Source organism: Sinohyriopsis cumingii, chromosome 9 (assembly GCF_028554795.1).
Source record: "Sinohyriopsis cumingii isolate HCF-2022 chromosome 9, ASM2855479v2, whole genome shotgun sequence".
NCBI classification, from domain to species: Eukaryota; Metazoa; Mollusca; class Bivalvia; order Unionida; family Unionidae; genus Sinohyriopsis; species Sinohyriopsis cumingii.
The window spans coordinates 89826844-89844556 of NC_142969.1; the positions used below are offsets into that span (position 1 = coordinate 89826844).

The following is a 17713-nucleotide window of genomic DNA, read 5'->3' on the forward strand; positions in this document are numbered from 1 at the left end:
CCATAGGGATATGTCAATGTCATCATATGCCACATTGGAAAATTTTATTATGCCATAGGGATATGTCATTGTCATCATATGCCACATTGGACAATTTTAACATGCCATAGGGTATGTCAATGTCATCATATGCCAAGTTGGACAATTTTAATATGCCATAGGGATATGTCAATGTCATCATATACCACGTTGGACAATTTTAACATGCCATAGGGATATGTCATGTCAACATATGCCACATTGGAAAATTTTAACATGGCATAGGGATATGTCAATGTCATCATATGCCACGTTGGAAAATTTTATTATGCCATAGGGATATGTCATTGTCATCATATGCCACATTGGACAATTTTAACATGCCATAGGGATATGTCAATGTCATCATATGCCAAGTTGGACAATTTTAACATGCCATAGGGATATGTCAATGTCATCATATACCACGTTGGACAATTTTAATATGCCATAGGGATATGTCAATGTCATCATATGCCACATTAGAAAATTTTAACATGCCATAGGGATATGTCAGTGTCATCATATGCCACATTGGACAATTTTAACATGGCATAGGGATATGTCAATGTCATCATATGCCACATTGGACAATTTTAACATGCCATAGGGATATGTCAGTGTCATCCTGTGCCACGTTGGACAATTTTGACATGCCATAGGGATATGTCAGTGTCATCCTGTGCCACGTTGGACAATTTTAACATGCCATAGGGATATGTCAATGTCATCATATGCCACATTGGACAATTTTAACATGCCATAGGGATATGTCAATGTCATCATATGCCATGTTGGAGAGTTTTAACATGCCATAGGGATATGTCAATGTCATCATATGCCATGTTGGACAATTTTAACATGCCATAGGGATATGTCATTGTCATCATATGCCACGTTAGAAAATTTTAATATGCCATAGGGATATGTCGATGTCATCATATGCCATGTTGGAAAATTTTAACATGCCATAGGGATATGTCAATGTCATCATATGCCATGTTGGAAAATTTTAACATGCCATAGGGATATGTCAGTGTCATCATATGCCACATTGGACAATTTTAACATGGCATAGGGATATGTCATTGTCATCATATGCCACATTGGAAAATTTTAATATGGCATAGGGATATGTCATGTCATCATATGCCACATTGGACAGTTTTAACATGCTATAAGGATATGTCATTGTCATCATATGCCACGTTGGACAATTTTAACATGGCATAGGGATATGTCAATGTCATCATATGCCATGTTGGACAATTTTAACATGCCATAGGGATATGTCAATGTCATCATATGCCATGTTGGAAAATGTTAACATGCCATAGGGATATGTCAATGTCATCATATGCCATGTTGGAAAATTTTAACATGCCATAGGGATATGTCAATGTCATCATATGCCATGTTGGAAAATTTTAATATGCCATAGGGATATGTCAATGTCATCATATGACATGTTGGACAATTTTAACATGCCATAGGGATATGTCAATGTCATCATATGCCACATTGGAAAATTTTAACATGCCATAGGGATATGTCAATGTCATCATATGCCACATTGGACAATTTTAACATGGCATAGGGATATGTCATTGTCATCATATGCCATATTGGAAAATTTTAATATGGCATAGGGATATGTCATGTCATCATATGCCACATTGGAAAATTTTAACATGGCATAGGGATATGTCAGTGTCATATGCCACATTGGACAATTTTAACATGCCATAGGGATATGTCAGTGTCATATGCCATATTGGAAAATTTTAATATGGCATATGGATATGTCAGTGGCTTCATATGCCATATTGAACAAATTAAAATGTCATAGGGATATGTCAGTAACATCATATGCCATATTGGACAAATTAATATGTCATAGGGATATTATAAGATTATATAGGCATTTATTGTGGATATGGAACATAAAAATTATTATGAGGTTATATAGGCATTTAATATGGATATGGGATATGAAAATGTTTATGAGATCACATTATTATTTAATATATGAGTGTTTCTACACTGTTCACTTTGTTGATGTCTTTCTCTGTTGTGTTTGGAGCTGTTTCTCTGTTGTTGGTTTTGTGTCTCAATTGTGTCTGTAATGGTTTTTGCAGGTTCAGTCAGATCAATGAGAATCTGACTCATGTTGTGATTGGAGAGAAGATAAGCAAAGACATAGAGCAACTGAAAAGTCTTAGTACCAGGTAAGTCACATCCAGTCATGTCATGGTGATACCTGTGAAGTTAACATTCTGATGGTATCCGTATTGTTCTTGTTCCTGTCATTAATATTACATTTTGCATCCATCGTAATGTCTTTAATTTTGTTGTATATAAATGATAAAACTTGATGGGTGCATTCATCTTAAGGACTTCTACTCACATTTAGCAAAGTCAGGTCACATTGGTTTAATTTCAATACTATTTAACAAGTCCTTTGCTTAGCTCTATTTTTATTAAACTGCTTCATGTAGTCATCAAATATAATTGTTGTATCCATCTTGAGAAGTACCACTCGTCACTAGCAAAAGTAGGTTGCAGTGATTTAATTTTCATGTTTGGGTGTATTATGTACATTCTGCTTCATTTCTCTGTAACTTTTGCTCATGAAATGTGATATAGTATTAAACATTCTTATCCTGGTTTCTACCAATCATGCTGTTGTCTTACTCTTCTTATTATTATACCAGACCTGCCAACTCTTACGATTTTGTCGTATGTCTTGTGAACATTACCTTTACAATACGAACTTGCGGCATACTGGCAAAAACTACAGAAAAATTACCTTTGCTGAAAAATCCAGATAATTGGTTCATCCATGTTTTATTTCGATCCGGGTTTCATCTTAGAATTAGTAAATTTAGTCAGGGAACCAGACTAACTTTACAGCAGCACTCCATGCGCTTTAAACTGCATCTATTTGTTCATGCGAAGCATCTGCATGATCAAACTGTTGATTATAGAATTGTTAAAAATGCATCCAGAAAGCGATGCATGTTTAAGACGAAAAAGAAAATAAGCTTCTAGAAGAGTGTTAATAATCAACACGGAAGAATAAAAAGGATTATTCAGATTCTTGTGAATAAATGCTGGAAAGGACACAATTACGTGTATTGTACATCGCATGCAAATTTGAGAATGTCTGGTGGCGGGAGATATGATTGCCATCGTTATATGAAATGGAAAAGTATTTCCAAGAATTATGTCAAGTTGAGAGCTAGCAACAAGCCATTGAGCTGCATAGGGTTTGGAACTAGAGTTTGTGCAACTATACTAGTGGTAAATAAAGTCTATGCCAACTTTACAAACTTTTCAGTTGAACATAATGTTTATTGTCGATGCATCAAACTTTTAATTATGTTTTCCAGCTTTACACAAGCATACACATAAAACATCATCATACCTGTACCAGTCTTTCATCCTAGGTTCTAGGGACTAGTCTGGAATGAGTTTCATTGTACTTGCCCCAAGGGGAGGGGGATAACTTGGTACATGTACACTATTTGCATTTTCTAGGTAAAGTTTTTGCATTTATCAGAGATTTTTGCACCTTGTAGCCATACTGTTATACCTGAAATCATGGAATTTTAAGACATGCTATTGAGCACTACATCTTCATTATAAAACTAGATCACTGTGACTTATATTTTAGGTTTCACTGATTGTAGTTAAATGTTGTGTTGTTGTACCCTTTACGCATACTGTTATATCTGGAATTGTAAACATGTTGTGGGACAGATGAGTACTACACCCTCATCACAAAAGTAGGATATAGTGACTAATATGTCACTCTGCACAAACCATGGTTAAATCTTGTTTTAACTGTTCATGCTGGAATAATTAAATTAGATGATTGCGTACATAACTACAGGTACTGCACCCATACAACAAAAAGGACACTGTGATCTACATTTCACACTTTACTGGACTATTCTTATATCTAAAATGATGAAACAATAAGGGGATGCATCTTGAGTACTGCACCCTCATCACAAAGTAGGACATTGAGGCCCATATTTCACTTTTCAATGACTTCGGTTAAATCTTGTGTTTCAGTCATTCATGCTGTAATAATCAAACTAGATGATTATATGCATTTTGACTAGTACCAAACCCATATAAGCAAGATGGTCACTGACCAGCATTTAATATTTTAATGGCTTAGGCACACAAAAAAATTCATTTTGCTTATGACAACTTAGGTTTTAGCTCACCTTGCCATGAGGTCAAGTGAGGCTATGGTATGACATTGCATCTGCCATGCATCTGTCTGTCATTAATTGGCTGTTACCACTCTAGTGTCATATTTCTGATCCAGTTTGAATAAAAATCGGAATATTGGTTTATATCATCTAAATCTCTTACAAGTTAGATAATGCATGAGATCCATCCATATAAGTGAGTTTATCTTGTAGTTGATTGGTTAACTTTCTTACAACTCTAGAGACCATATTTCTAATCTGATTTTTGATCAGTGTTGGACTATATGTTTACATCATCAAGATCTGTCAGTTTTGATAATTAGTGAGATCCCTCCATGCTAAGGAGTTATGCATCATTTTGGTTGAGCTTCTTACCACTGGAGAATGCATTTATCTCATTGAAGATGATGACTGTTTGGATGCGGAAGTGAACTCTCCATCTGCTGGGGTGTCTTAGTCACCCCATCCCTGACTGATTTCATTACTATTGTAACTCATCAGAGGGAATAATACTGGTTGATATTTTTGTTCAACTGATCACTTTGTTATGTCGTTGTGAGATTTATGTACCCCAGTGACGTCGATATAGGTATTTGTAAAGTCATGTGGCTAGTATTGTTGTGACTTACAGTTGTGCCATCCAGGTTCCGAAATAAACCATTATCTCGTAGCTGGGTTTTGGATGCATAGGGGAAATATGAAATAAAGCAAACGCCAATGAATTTTATTTTGATTTACAGAAACTTAATTCTTATTATGATACCACCGAGTTAATTTCTGTAATGCTAAACATAATAATGCCATGCTTTAGATCATTGGTCGAAGTGAAGTCTCCAGGAGTGTCAGATTGATTATTGATTATAAGTCCTTGTGGAATAATGAGGTTCTGGGTTTACATGTGGTTGGTGTATATTTTCACCCAACTGTAACATAGTTCCACTTTCATGTTCTATATTAATATGTTCTTGTGTCAGGATGTCTTGAGTAACCACCCAATTTGAAGTTATTTTCTCGATTAATTTGACTTATTAATCCTGTATGTAATAATTGGGTTTGTTCATTTGTTGGTAGTCCAGTCCATTGATTGGCTTCAAGGGTCCTCAGTAACAAACAGGGCCCTGAGTGGTCTAAAGCGCTCACCGTTACGGATCACTGCCATCTTGCCTCTGTCTGCGTGGATTCGAGTCTCGGATTCAGCCAACGTGGATATGTGAGAAAGCTTGCCAGTAGCTTCTCATGGATCAGTGGTTCTTTCCGGGGGTTTTCCCGATTTCTTCCTCCACCATTAATACTGGCCGCCATGTATAGCCTATCATGTGCTGAAAAATGGCGTTAAACCCTACAACAACAACAACATCAGTAACAAACTGTTCTTGCAAACTCCTGTTAGTATCAGTCATCAGTGTTCATCAATTATTCAGATTCTTTCAGATGTAACCTTTTTGATTTTTTGTGGAGTTCCTAGACAAAGAGCAGTTCAGTTTATGATGAAATTGATCTTCGTTTGTTTTGAAAATTTTACTGCAGTCACTGCAAGATACTCTGATACCAATGTGTGTGATCTTGACTTGTCAAGCTAAAAATTTACCTGATGAATTCTTCTTTGTCACAGTCAGTCACCTCTACACCAATATACCAAATCATGAAGGTTTGACTTCAGTAGCTAGAACTCTAGCTTTAAATAAACCGAATTATCGTCTCTCTAACCCTAGTATCTTTTCTTTATTAAAAATGGTATTGCATCGCAACAACTTTACTTTCAACGACACCCATAACCTACTAATTGGTGGAACTGCAATGGGAACTAAAATAGTCCCATCATATGCCAATTTTTTATGGCTGAGCTTGACTGGAAAATTCTAAAATCAGCATCTTATAAACCTTACACTTATCTAAAGGTTTATTGATGATATTTTTTATATGGATTGGTTCTGAGATGGATTTAAATAAATTCCACTCATGCTGTAACATTTATCATAAAACTGTTAGGACTATTCTAAGGACAAAATCACATTCATATATACTACAGAAAATAATAATATTTATTTTATACTGTAAACCTATGGATAAACATTGTTATCTACATTATGATTCCTACCATCCATACCACCGTAAAACAAATCCAGTCCATTTAGTCAATTATTAAGAATTAGTCGAATCTGTAAACAATCGGACTTTGAAAAACATGCCTCCAAAATTATTCAATTTTATGAAAGAAGGGGCTATCCTACTATGATTCTTCAAAAAGCAATATGGCTGGATCATTTAGAATTACTAAAACTGATTTTAAAAATCTCAGTACATTGCAGTGTAATACCAGCTGTCTTCACATATGATAAAGATAATTATTTCCTCGAACATGCAATTAAAAATCTCTGGCCTATTGCCAAATTGAGTCTACCAGAGATTTTTCAAGATCAGCCAATATTTGCACAGAGGATTGGTTATAAATTCAATAACCAATTAATAAGAGCTAAGTTTTCTAGCAAACATCCTGGCCTTACTGGAAAAAATTTAGCAAACAATGTATTAGATTGTTAGACCATTATTTGCAGTTTCTGCAGTAAAATGGGTAAATCTAAAATCTTTTGAAGTTCATTTACTAATCTCCAAGATAAATCAAAACTAAGAAGACACTATGCCACATGCAATGTCATCTATTTACTCACCTGCACGAAACATAATATGTGAGACTAAAAAGTGAATTTCAAGTGAGACTAAAAGTGAATTCCAAGTGAGACAAAAAGTGAATTCCAAGAGACTAAAAGTGAATTCCAAGTGAGACTAAAAGTGAATTCCAAGAGACTAAAAGTGAATTCCAAGTGAGACTAAAAGTGAATTCCAGATGAGACTAAAAGCGAATTCCAAGTGAGACTAAAAGTGAATTCCAAGTGAGAATAAAAGAGTACTTGAGGGATATCTGTAACCATAAAGATTGCCAGGTGTCTAAACATTTTAATTTGTCTGACCACAACATAGATTGTGTTAAATATCAGATAATAGAAATTATTAAATCTGATCCAGAGCTCTCTAGTAGCACTATTTAATCCAGAGCTCTCTAGTAGCACTATTTGACCCAGAGCTCTCTAGTAGCACTATTTGATCCAGAGCTCTCTAGTAGCACTATTTGATCCAGAGCTCTCTAGTAGCACTATGTTTTAAGAAAGATAGAGAACTTTATTGGATATATCAATTACATCTCTACAGCTGGTGGGGATTAACAACTTGGTCTTAATGGGAGTACAGGCATTTTTAACTGCGTTTATCTGACTGGTTGAGCTACTTAACACTCTGGAGGTTGCATTTCTAATCCAGTTTTGATCAGACTTGTGCCTGTATCATTAAGATCTCAACTAATTCTGATAGTGAGGTCATTGCATATTAATGCAGACTCGTCTGTTTTGTCTAATGAAGATAATTACAGATGAATTATGCTTGCAGTAGTTGTCATGGTTGCTGTTCCGTCAGGTTGCTCAAAACCTGTGGCTTTCTCCCAGTAAAAGCATGCTTCTGCAGATGGAATGGACAATGAACACAGCTTTTAAATCAAATTTTAAAAATTTATAAAGAATAATTTGTGGTTTTTATGAACTCATTCTTGTACCTCTACTTCTGTGTAATAAGAAAAGAATTTTTGTATCTGATGTATTTTATGCTATGTCACATTTTAATGTGAAAATATGCAATAGTTCATGTTTACAATGGCCTTAGAAGAGGTGAGCTCTGTAAATGGTGATTATATACATTAATGCAACTTGAGCTTTTTTGGAAAGAGTTTAAATTCCATCAGCTTATTTATTGCATCACAATCAAAATGAAGATTAAATCTGGCAATGACATAAAAGGTTCAATTATTTTCTTGAAAGTGCAGTGGAAGATATTTATTGTTACCTGTCTATTCAGGAGGCTGAAGATTGATTCCCAGCTTAACCTGGACCTTTGAGAATGCTGAATGTAATATTGCCATTGAATCCAGCTTCCAGTGTTTCAGACTAACATGTTTCCATGGACCCAGAAAACTTGGAATGGATCCACATATTTTTTCCTGAAATAGTTCTTTTTGGTGGACCCCAGTTTAATCAGTCATTGGTACAACCCTGACTGAGCAGTTACTTCTCATAACTAACATTTTTTCAGATTAGAAAACCTGCAGAGATATGTACATGCTACGAAAGTGTCTGGTGCACTGTTGTATCATTTTTGTGAAACATTGCTTATTATGGGCAAATATTTTCTTCGAATGAGATACATCAATCTTGAAAAGCACTCAGTTCACATTAATTATCTTCCTTCTTGTGTGTGCTTGTGTGATTTATTTGTGGAAAAAATTGTCATCCTGTCTCAATCCTGAAACAATAATAAGTGTCTTGATTCACATATTAATTTACCTACTTTTATTTGTCTTGTTATATGTAAACTAGATGGAATTATATGATTTGATACGAAATCAGTCAAAAATGATATTGAAAATCTGTTGAGATTTCTTTTTGCAACATAATTCTAGACCACATGCTGTGACAGCCCAATGGTTAATCGACTGTTTTAAACAACGACAGCACCTCATTGAAATAGATTATGTCAGTCCTGAGTTGCCTTCCCTGAATCCAACTTCACCAAAATTACAAAGGTAAGAATTTCTGTTCTGGTTTGCTATCAGCTGTTTGGCTGTTAACATAAAATCAAGTTGGAAATAATGACGATTATAATGGATGGTGATGATTAGGTTGATAACGAGTGATGATGTGGATGACAATATAATACCAATCATTGTTTCTATCCATCCATTCATCCTTCTGTCTATAATATCAATCATTGTGCCTATCCATCTATGCCTCCTTCTGTCTATAATACCAGTCACTGTGCCTATCTATCCATTCATCCATCTGTCTATAATACTAGTCACTGTGTCTATCCATTCATTCATCCTTCTGTGTGTAATACCGATCATTGTGCCTATCCATCCATTCATCCTTCTGTCTATAATACCAGTCACTGTATCTATCCATCCATTCACCCTTCTGTGTGTAATACCAGTCATTGTGCGTATCCATCCATTCATCCATCTGTCTATAATACTAGTCACTGTGTCTATCCATTCATTCATCCTTCTGTGTGTAATACCAATCATTGTGCCTATCATCTATTCATCCTTCTGTCTATAATACCAGTCACTGTGTCTATCCATTCATTCATCCTTCTGTGTGTGTAATACCAATCATTGTGACTATCCATCCATTCATCCTCCTGTCTATAATACCAGTCACTGTGCCTATCCATTCATTCATCCTTCTATGTGTAATACCGATCATTGTGCCTATCCATCCATTCATCCTTCTGTCTATGATACCAATCATTGTGCCTATCCATCCATTCATCCTTCTGTCTATAATACCAATCATTGTGCCTATCCATCCATTCATCCTTCTGTCTATAATACCAATCACTGTCTATCCATCCATTCATCCTTCTGTCTGTAATACCTATCATTGCATCCATACATTTGTCATCCTGTCCTTCTGTCCAGCACTTGTTAGCATGGTTAGTCACACAGATTTGTAAGGCTTGCAATAAAACTTGGTGAAAATTACAGTTGTCACCTGGAGATGTGCATGTCAACAAATGTCAAGTTGCTTAATGTAGCTAGTCCCGCTGCTTTGATGGATTGTCATGAAGCATGTATCAACCATTTCTGTGCTCCTGTAATTTTTGTTTGAGTTATTACCAGTTTTATGTTGGAGATTTAAACAAAGTATAACACATTCTTTTTAGCACAACTATTCATAGTGTTTGATGCATTTCATTGTAACTTGGTAAATACTGTGGTTGTCACTAGGAGATGTGCCTGTCATCAAATCACTTTGCTCCCAAAATTTTTATTAAAGCTATTGAACTTTTCTGTCTTGTAGTTTAATGTGGTGTATGATACAGCCTGTGAATACAACCAGTTTTGAAGGATTGTTATTAAACTTGTTCAAAATTATGATCATCATTTGGCCATGTGCATATTGTTATTTCAGGGACACACATATGTCCAAGCCCAGACTGACCTCTAAGGGAGCATCCTCTGATTTAGACATCCCTAAAGGTCATTCCTCAAAGGATGAAGAGAAGCAAGAACTCGAAGAAGAAGCAGCAGAGATGGAAGACATAATGAGTCAATATCTTGTCCAACCAAAATGTGAGTTCTGGTAGCTAACTATGGTTCCATTTCTTGTCTCACCATTGTTAGCAGTCATGGCATAAACAGTGTTGTTACAAGTTGATAGAAGTGAGACACTGAAGTGGCATGAACAATGTTTTAACAAGTTGGATAGAGGTGAGACACTGAAGTGGTATAAATAATGTTTTTACAGGTTGGATAAACGTGAGACACTGAAGTGGCATAAACTATGTTTTTACAAGTTGGATAGACATGAGACACTGAAGTGGCATAAACTATGTTTTTACAAGTTGGATAGACGTGAGACACTGAAGTGGCATAAACTATGTTTTTACAAGTTGGATAGACATGAGACACTGAAGTGGAACACTTGTCTTCATGTCTGTCATGATGTGTTTTATAGTGGTGTAGCAGTTGATCACATTCTTATGCTTTAGGGCCAGGTGAGCTTATGGTAATGCCTGCATCAGTTTTCCATCAACCATTGCTTGTTTTTTCCACTCTGGAGACCATATTTCTACTTCAGTTCAATCCGACTTGGAATATGGGTATATATCATCAAAAACAGGCTTGAATCATCAAGAACTTAAATGGGTACAATTTTGATCAAGATCAATGCATTCGGATGAGATGATTTTGTATCTTATTGGATAACTGACCATTTCTGATCAATTTTTTAATTTAAACTTAATCAGCTCACATCAAGATATCAGGTGGGTTTTGTTTTAAGTTAAATCATTATGTTAATGAAATTGAACACAGCTGGACATAATTCTAAATTTGCATGGTATGTAATCATTTGGTTTCTCTATTTACATACTGTCTGTCGCTAAAGAAATGCAAGGGAAATAACTCATAGTATTGACTGCTGAAAATCACTGGTTTGGGTTTACCAAGTGTTTTCCTTGACCCAAAAAAATGAACCTGATTTTGAAACTTAATTTTGGAAAACATGATTTTTACATTTCATCAGAACCATTTATCAAAATGAACAAAAATAATATAACGAAAGGATTCCAATAAATGACGTTGTACGGTTTAATGCCATTTTTCAGCCTTGAAAAGAATCCCTGTGCTCATAAATGAAAGTTTCGTGAGTAAACTTAGCTTTTAATGATCTGGGCTGACTTTTTATTTTAAACAAGAGATTTGGCATATTAATTTTGCTTGTGTTTGGAAATAATTGTTATCAGACGGTAGTATATTACATATTATCACATTATCACATTCCTGTTTCATAATTTTGATATGACAGCGTGTTAAATATCACTTAATGTGATTCTGATTTTTCCCGACAAGTCCACGAAATTCTTGTGCAGTATTCTGATTTTTCCTGACAAGCCCATGAAATTATTGTGTAGTATTCTCTTGACTGATAGCTGCAATTTGTGGAAAAACTTTTTTTTAGCTTTTGGTTTTCATTATGAACATTTTGGCAGCCATTTTTTGACTCTAGTCATGAAAGGAAATTATGGAAAAAATGGTCTGATCCAATTTACCCACACAGCATCGTGTTATGTATAACATATCATTATAGAAAAAGTAGCGAAAAAGCCAAAGACAAGAACAAAATCATCAACTAAGGGTATTTTTCAGTTGATAGCTTGTGTGTGGGGTGGGTTTGAATGGCGATTGTTATACCTGTAACATGGAATTCATCCTATATACAAGAAAGGTTTAAATGTTAACTTGTAGAAGTAAATAAACTCACCTCTGTTTACAGAAGACTGTAGACATAAACTGGTCTCCAAATGAAAAGAATGTTTTGCAACCACTGACTCTAAATTAAACTTATTTATGTCTTCTGTAGTCTGTTGTTCCAGATCAAATAATGAATATATCCAGTCACATTACTGTAAATATGAAAATTTCTGCATCTGATACTCCTCCTTTCACATGAATATTGCTACAGTGTAAAAAATAATTAGTTGTGAAAGACACATTAGGCTAAACATGGATCATCTACTGAACTCTAACTGGTGCTGAATTAAAAAAAACATGACATCACACACATTGGACATTCTTTGTTGAAAAATGATTTTGTCTATAAAATGTTCTGTTGATTTTGAAGGACCCTTTTTCTTTTTTATGTATAATTTTTTAAAAATATCATCAACTTTTAATCGGTAGTACTAGTTCCACTTCATTTGGGACTATATATTTACGTACAGTGTATGAAAGGTGCAATGTCTCAGTCAGAATGAACAAAATTATTCATTTTTCTTTCTCTCTAAGTAATTTTGAACTGCAGTAAAAATTATGTGATGAAAAGAATCTCAGATGAATAATGATTTAATATTACATTTATGGAATAAGATATAGAAAAAGCAAAAGCAGGACATTATTCAATGAGTAAATTCATTATTAAATCGTCAGTTTATTCAGTGAGTAAATTCATTATTAAATTGTCAATTTGCGATCCTCTTTAAATCAGCATAAGGTCAATTTTCGGAGATAGTTTAGGTTGTGCGCTTACAGTCCTAAATTGTTCTTAGTGAAGTAATGTAAGCCAGGTGACTGCAATCATGCCCACTTGGGTCTTGCTTTACATTCAGTTACAGTTTGTTGTTCATTAAATCTTTGGATATTCCTTTGATAGAGACTGTATTTCTTGCAAGCAGATTTTTATGTTGGGTATTTAAAATTGTAGCAACTACAAAATCCATAAAAATAGATACCACAGATAATAGTGATATCATGGTAGTAGATACAATATTACAGTTCTAATGCATGGTGGTAGACATAATGCTACAGCACAAAAATATAGTAGTAGATAGAGTACACACACACTTGGTAGCTGATATAATGCTACATTGCAAACATTTGGTTGTAGATATAATGATAGAGTGCAAACACATGATAGTAGATATATATGATACCAGGGTACAAACACCTGGTAATGGATATGATGCCAGGGTACAAACACCTGGTAGTTGATATAATTCTGGAGTACAAACAACTGGTTGTAGATATAATGCTTGAGCACAAACAACTGGTTATAGATATCATGCTTGAGTACAAACACCTGGTAGTTGTTATAATTCTGGAGTACAAACAACTGGTAGTAGATATAATGCTTGAGCACAAACAACTGGTTATAGATATCGTGCTTGAGTACAAACAACTGGTTATAGATATCATGCTTGAGTACAAACAACTGGTAGTAGATATCATGCTTGAGTACAAACAGCTGGTAGTAGATATCATGCTAGATTACAAACACCTGGTAGTTGTTATAATGCTGGAGTACAAACAACTGGTAGTAGATATCATGCTTGAGTACAAACAGCTGGTAGTAAATATCATGCTTGAGTACAAACAGCTGGTAGTAGATATCATGCTTGAGTACAAACAGCTGGTAGTAGATATGGTAGATTACAAACACCTGGTAGTTGTTATAATGCTGGAGTACAAACAACTGGTAGTAGATATAATGCTTGAGTACAAACAGTCAGAGCTGACAATGGGGGGGGGGGCAACCGAGGATATATCCCTGGGACCCAGGCCTGTAAGTGGGCCCAGGCCAAACAATACTTTAATTTATTAAAGATTTTTTTTTTTTAACAAGAACTAGAGAGGCCTGGTGTTTCTTTCCCCAGGGTCTGTGACCGCTCTCTATGGCCCTGCAAACAACTGTTTGAAGATATAATGATTGAGTACCAACAACTGGTAGTAGATACAATGCTTGAGTGCAATTAACTGATAGTAGATATAATGCTTGAGTACATACAACTGGTCATAGATATAATGCTAAGGTACAGATAAATGGAGAGATGAGAAGATTTAAAGACCAAAGATAGCATCAAGTTAAAAGATCTAGCAAGAAGCCATTGAACTCCTTCGGGTTGGAACTGCAGTTTCTGAAACTGTACAGGAGATAATTTAGGTCTGTGTGTACTTCTTTACAGAAATTTTAGTTGAACATAATGCTTGCTTTCACTGCATGGGAATTAGATCACATGTCTGAACTATTACATGCCAAGTGTTTTCCAAGTTGACAACAGCGATACGTTTTCCAAGTCAGCAATAGCAGTAAATGATTTTTAATTATACTTCGCAGAATATTGGCCTAACTTGCAGAAAAATTTGAACTACCTTACAGAGAAGGTCTTTTTTGAGTAGTCAGGTTTACTCCATGTCTAACCATGATTCTGCAACACCACTCACTGCTCTAGTGGCCTAGTGGTTAGAGGGTCCACCTTGGATTCGGAAGGTTGCAGGTTCGAATCCCAGCTGAGTCATACCAAAGACTTATAAAAATGGTACTAACAGCTTCCTTGTTAGGTGCACAGCATGAAGATGTTAGTGTTAGGACTGGTCGGCCTGGTGTCAGGATAATATGACTGTGACATGATGCCCTAGTGCTGGACATCACTATAAACTGCCACACTGCAGATATCATAGCAATATGACTGAAAAATTGTTACAGCTACACTAACAATTCAAATCACACACACTGCAACACTACTTTATTTGCACTCCATGCCTAACAATGATGCTGACAACACCACCTAATGCCCTGTGTCTAACCATGATGATACAACACTGCTCAACACTGTCTAACCGTGATGCATTCAACTTGGTTTAGTATTCCATGTCTAACCATGATGCTATTCAACACCCCATGTCTACAAGGATGTTACTACACTACTAAACAGTCCATGACCATGATACTACAACACTTCATGTCTAGTCATGATATGACAACACTACTTAGCACTCAATCTCTAACCATAATGCTACAACATTATTTAACAGTCCCTGTCTAACGAGGATGTCACTACAGTACTACACTCTGACTAACCATTCTGCTACAACACTACTGAACACTCCCTGTCTAACCATGATGCTACAGCACTACTGAACACCATGTGTAACCATGATGCTACAACACTACTGAATACTCCATGTGTAACCATGATGCTACAACACTACTGAACACTCCATGTGTAACCATGATGCTACAACCCTACTGAACAATCCATGTGTAACCATGATGCTACAACACTACTGAACACCATGTGTAACCATGATGCTATAACCCTACTGAATATTCCATCTGTAACCACGATGCTACAGCATTACTGAACACTTCATGTGTAACCATGCTACAACACTACTGAACAATCCATGTTTAACCATGGTGCTACAGCAGTACTGAATTTTCCATGTGTAACCATGATGCTACAACACTACTGAATACTCCATGTGTAACCATGATGCTACAACACTACTGAACACTCCATGTGTAACCATGATGCTACAACCCTACTGAACAATCCATGTGTAACCATGATGCTACAACACTACTGAACACCATGTGTAACCATGATGCTACAACCCTTCTGAATATTCCATGTGTAACCATGATGCTACAACATTACTGAACACTTCGTGTGTAACCATGCTACAACACTACTGAACAATCCATGTTTAACCATTATGCTACAACATTCCCGAATATCCCATGTGTAACCATGATGCTACAACCCTTCTGAACACTCCATGTGTAACCATGATGCTACAACACTACTGAACAATCCATGTTTAACCATGATGCTACAACACTACTGAATATTCCATGTGTAACCATGATGCTACAACACTGCTGAACACTCCATGTGTAACCATGATGCTACAACACTACTGAACACTTCATGTGTAACCATGCTACAACAACACTACTGAATATTCCATGTTTAACCATGATGCTACAACCCTGCTGAACACTTCATGTGTAACCATGCTACAACACTACTGAACAATCCATGTTTAACCATGATGCTACAACCCTACTGAACACTTCTTGTGTAACCATGCTACAATATTACTGAACAATCCATGTTTAACTATGATGCTACAACACTACTGAACACTCCATGTGTAACCATGATGCTACAACCCTACTTAACACTTCATGTGTAACCATGCTACAACATTACTGAACAATCCATGTTTAACCATGATGTTACAGCACTACTGAACACTGCATGTGTAACCATGATGCTGCAGTACTACACAGAACTTCAGATCCATTAATGTAAAAATTTAGATGTAAAGGTGACACTAATAGAATTTATAATGACAATTATTGAATTACAATTGGAGCTAATTAAGGTTCAAATCTGTGTATTGTTTTAAATCCTAATAAATATCTTATATTTTAACTTGTGTATTCATTTGATACACATAGAGAAATTGATTGACTAATTGGTAGACTGAAAATTCTATGTTCAGATTTGAGTTTTTTCATTAATTTACATGTTGCACACACACACACATGCACATACACACACACACAGCAGCAACAATGGTACAGCTGCGTGTAAGGTATGATATATTAATCATTAAATTTCCATGGCTCAGATATTTTTAACAATATTCTTGCTATTTGCTTCATTGTAGTTTTATATTTGGTGCTATGAAGTGACTAAGATTATCTTAAAGGTTCTTTCCCTACAAAAATTATTACAAATATTGTACTAGTACAAATATGAAGTATAGAATTGTTTTATCATGTACAGTAATGGCTGAATCAGGGGAAGTAACTGCAGTTGAAAACAAGTCAGCAGATCCGGAAGGAAAAGTACTGGTGGAAGTCATGGAAGAAGATATGACCCAGGATCCAGGGCAGACCATGGGTAGGTATGGGTTGTGGTATGGTTGTTTGCTTTCCACCTGACCCATGATCTAGGGCATACTCTGTGTGGGTATGGGTTGTGATTATGTGTGTTCATCTGACAATGGACAAGGGCAGATTCTAGGTGGGTATAGGTTGTAGCGGTTGTTGGCTCAGGATCCTGGTCAGACACTGAGAGGGTTTGGGTTAGTTGTTTTCCTCCTGAACTTGGATTGAGAGCGGACACAGGGTGGGTATGGCTGTTGTTTTCTGTATGACACAGGATCCAAGGCAAAGTCTGGGTGGGTATAAGATGTTTGTTTCCATCTGACCCAGGATCCAGGGAAGGTTGTGGGTATATGTACGCTAAAGCTGCTTGTTTCCATCTCACCCAAGATCCAGGGCAGAGTCTGGGTGGGTATAAGTTGTTTGTTTCCATCTGACCCAGGATCCAGGAAAGGTTGTGGGTATATCTAGGTATAAGCTGCTTGTTTCCATCTCACCCAAGATCCAGGGCAGAGTCTGGGTGGGTATAAGTTGTTTGTTTCCATCTGACCCAGGATCCAGGAAAGGTTGTGGGTATATCAAGGTATAAGCTGCTTGTTTCGATCTCACCCAAGATCTAGGGCAGACCACTGGTGGATATGGCTTGTGCTTGTGGTTGATTGTTTTCCTCCATATCTATAATGC

At 36.0% G+C, this 17713-nt stretch overlaps 1 protein-coding gene across 2 annotated transcripts in view; it reads left to right on the plus strand.

The window, feature by feature from the left end:
• Positions 1-17713, plus strand: part of LOC149792216 (DNA topoisomerase 2-binding protein 1-like) — a 167301-nt gene that overhangs the window by 42459 nt on the left and 107129 nt on the right. For both annotated transcript variants that reach the window (XM_089970739.1, XM_089970741.1), the window contains exons 13-16: positions 2157-2246; positions 8749-8871; positions 10262-10422; positions 16929-17045. In XM_089970739.1, coding sequence (XP_089826865.1) covers positions 2157-2246; positions 8749-8871; positions 10262-10422; positions 16929-17045 — 491 coding nt within the window. The remainder of the gene's footprint in view (positions 1-2156; positions 2247-8748; positions 8872-10261; positions 10423-16928; positions 17046-17713) is intronic.